This window comes from Ipomoea triloba, chromosome 9 (assembly GCF_003576645.1).
Source record: "Ipomoea triloba cultivar NCNSP0323 chromosome 9, ASM357664v1".
In the NCBI taxonomy this organism is placed as follows: Eukaryota; Viridiplantae; Streptophyta; class Magnoliopsida; order Solanales; family Convolvulaceae; genus Ipomoea; species Ipomoea triloba.
The window spans coordinates 14,442,076-14,443,512 of NC_044924.1; the positions used below are offsets into that span (position 1 = coordinate 14,442,076).

The 1,437-nt window shown below is 38.8% G+C and overlaps 1 protein-coding gene across 1 annotated transcript; it reads left to right on the forward strand.

Moving 5' to 3' along the window:
- Positions 1-346: 346 nt before the first annotated feature.
- LOC116028311 lies at positions 347-966 on the forward strand. Its single transcript, XM_031269983.1, has one exon. It carries the CDS (start codon positions 355-357, stop codon positions 832-834), a length of 480 nt encoding a protein of 159 aa, XP_031125843.1. The 5' UTR covers positions 347-354; the 3' UTR covers positions 835-966.
- The last annotated feature ends 471 nt before the right edge of the window (positions 967-1,437 follow it).

The following is a 1,437-nucleotide window of genomic DNA, read 5'->3' on the forward strand; positions in this document are numbered from 1 at the left end:
CAGAAAGAACTCTAACAGCTAAACAAATAGAGGGTCAAATTGACTACTAAGATCTTTTAAATTGTGAAACTTAATTAAATAAAAAAAATTAGTCAATGACTAAATTAAATAATTTCAGTGTATCATTTTGATAATTAACTCAAATTAATAGCTGCACACCGTACGTACTCCCAAGCCAATCTATGAGACGTAGGAGGCGCTGGCCAAGTGTGGCACGTGTGCTTCAACTGTGGGGCAACGTGCCCCCTAACCAAAACCTTAAATCCAACGCTGCCTGATGACTCATTCTAGACTTCATCATAAAACGGTCTTTAATCTCAACCTCTTGGCTTCTCAAGTACAAACACAAATCAGATGATAGAAAACAAACTCATCAAGATCATAGCTTTGCTTATTATTGTCTTCTTCTCTCAGTCCGTAGCCGGCGGAGGAGAGGCCGAGGGAATGGAAGCCGTGAGGAAAAGGCGTCACCCCATTGTAGAGACGGCCATGGCATTGTTCTCTCTGCCTACCACCTTTCCAGATACCTCAGCCTACTGGACCAAACTGGATTCCTTAATCCAACAAGGCCGCGCATTCTTCTTCTCATCCCCTCCCAATCTCGATTTCCGGCACGGAACTGAGGACGCGCCCAAAGCTATGGAAGAAGGGACAGGGGAGAAGGTAAAAGACGCGGTGGTGAAAAGCGTGGACAAGAGCAAAGCAACCATTGAAGATTCTGCGAAATCTGCGGCGAAGTTGGCCGGAGAGACGGTGGGCAAGGCCACCCAGAAGTTGAAGGAGACACTGTCAACCGAATATCAAGATCCTCTTGCAAAACCTGATGAGCTCTGATACGTACACGCAAACTCCAAATATATAGAGGGTAGCAGCTAGCTTAACTTGTTAGTTGTTTCAGGCAAAACTTATAATTCACCACGGTTCACATAAGAGTGTTAAATAAATTAATAAATTTATGTTTCTGCACACTCTAAGTATCTAAACTAGTGTGTTTTTTTTTTTTAAAAACCAACAAAGCAAATATATTAACTTTATCAAATGGTTCAAGAACAATGGAGGAGAATCTCCCAAACGGAATGAGAGGAAGCAACCCCTCGCTATTGGCTTACCTACTAATAAAGTTAACAAAATAATCTGGAATAGAACTAATTAACTTGCTAATAAAGTTAACAAAACAACCTGGAAACAACCTGGAATAAAATTAATTAACTGTAAGTAAGAATGAACTACATGACCAACATATGAACGAGCTATAATCTTATGATGAAGATTCTGTTAATTTAAAAACCTTTATGCACTTATAACTTAAATGCGGAAGCACAAATAACAATGAACCGTATGTAAATCAAATTAATCAACTAAACAATGTTCATGATTATGGATCTTTAATTAAAACAAGAATAAAGATAAAGACTTACTTGATTCCATTGAGATATA

Bases quoted from the DNA above. Each gene is read 5' to 3' on its own strand.
- LOC116028311 (XM_031269983.1), top strand. From the start codon at position 355: ATGATAGAAAACAAACTCATCAAGATCATAGCTTTGCTTATTATTGTC.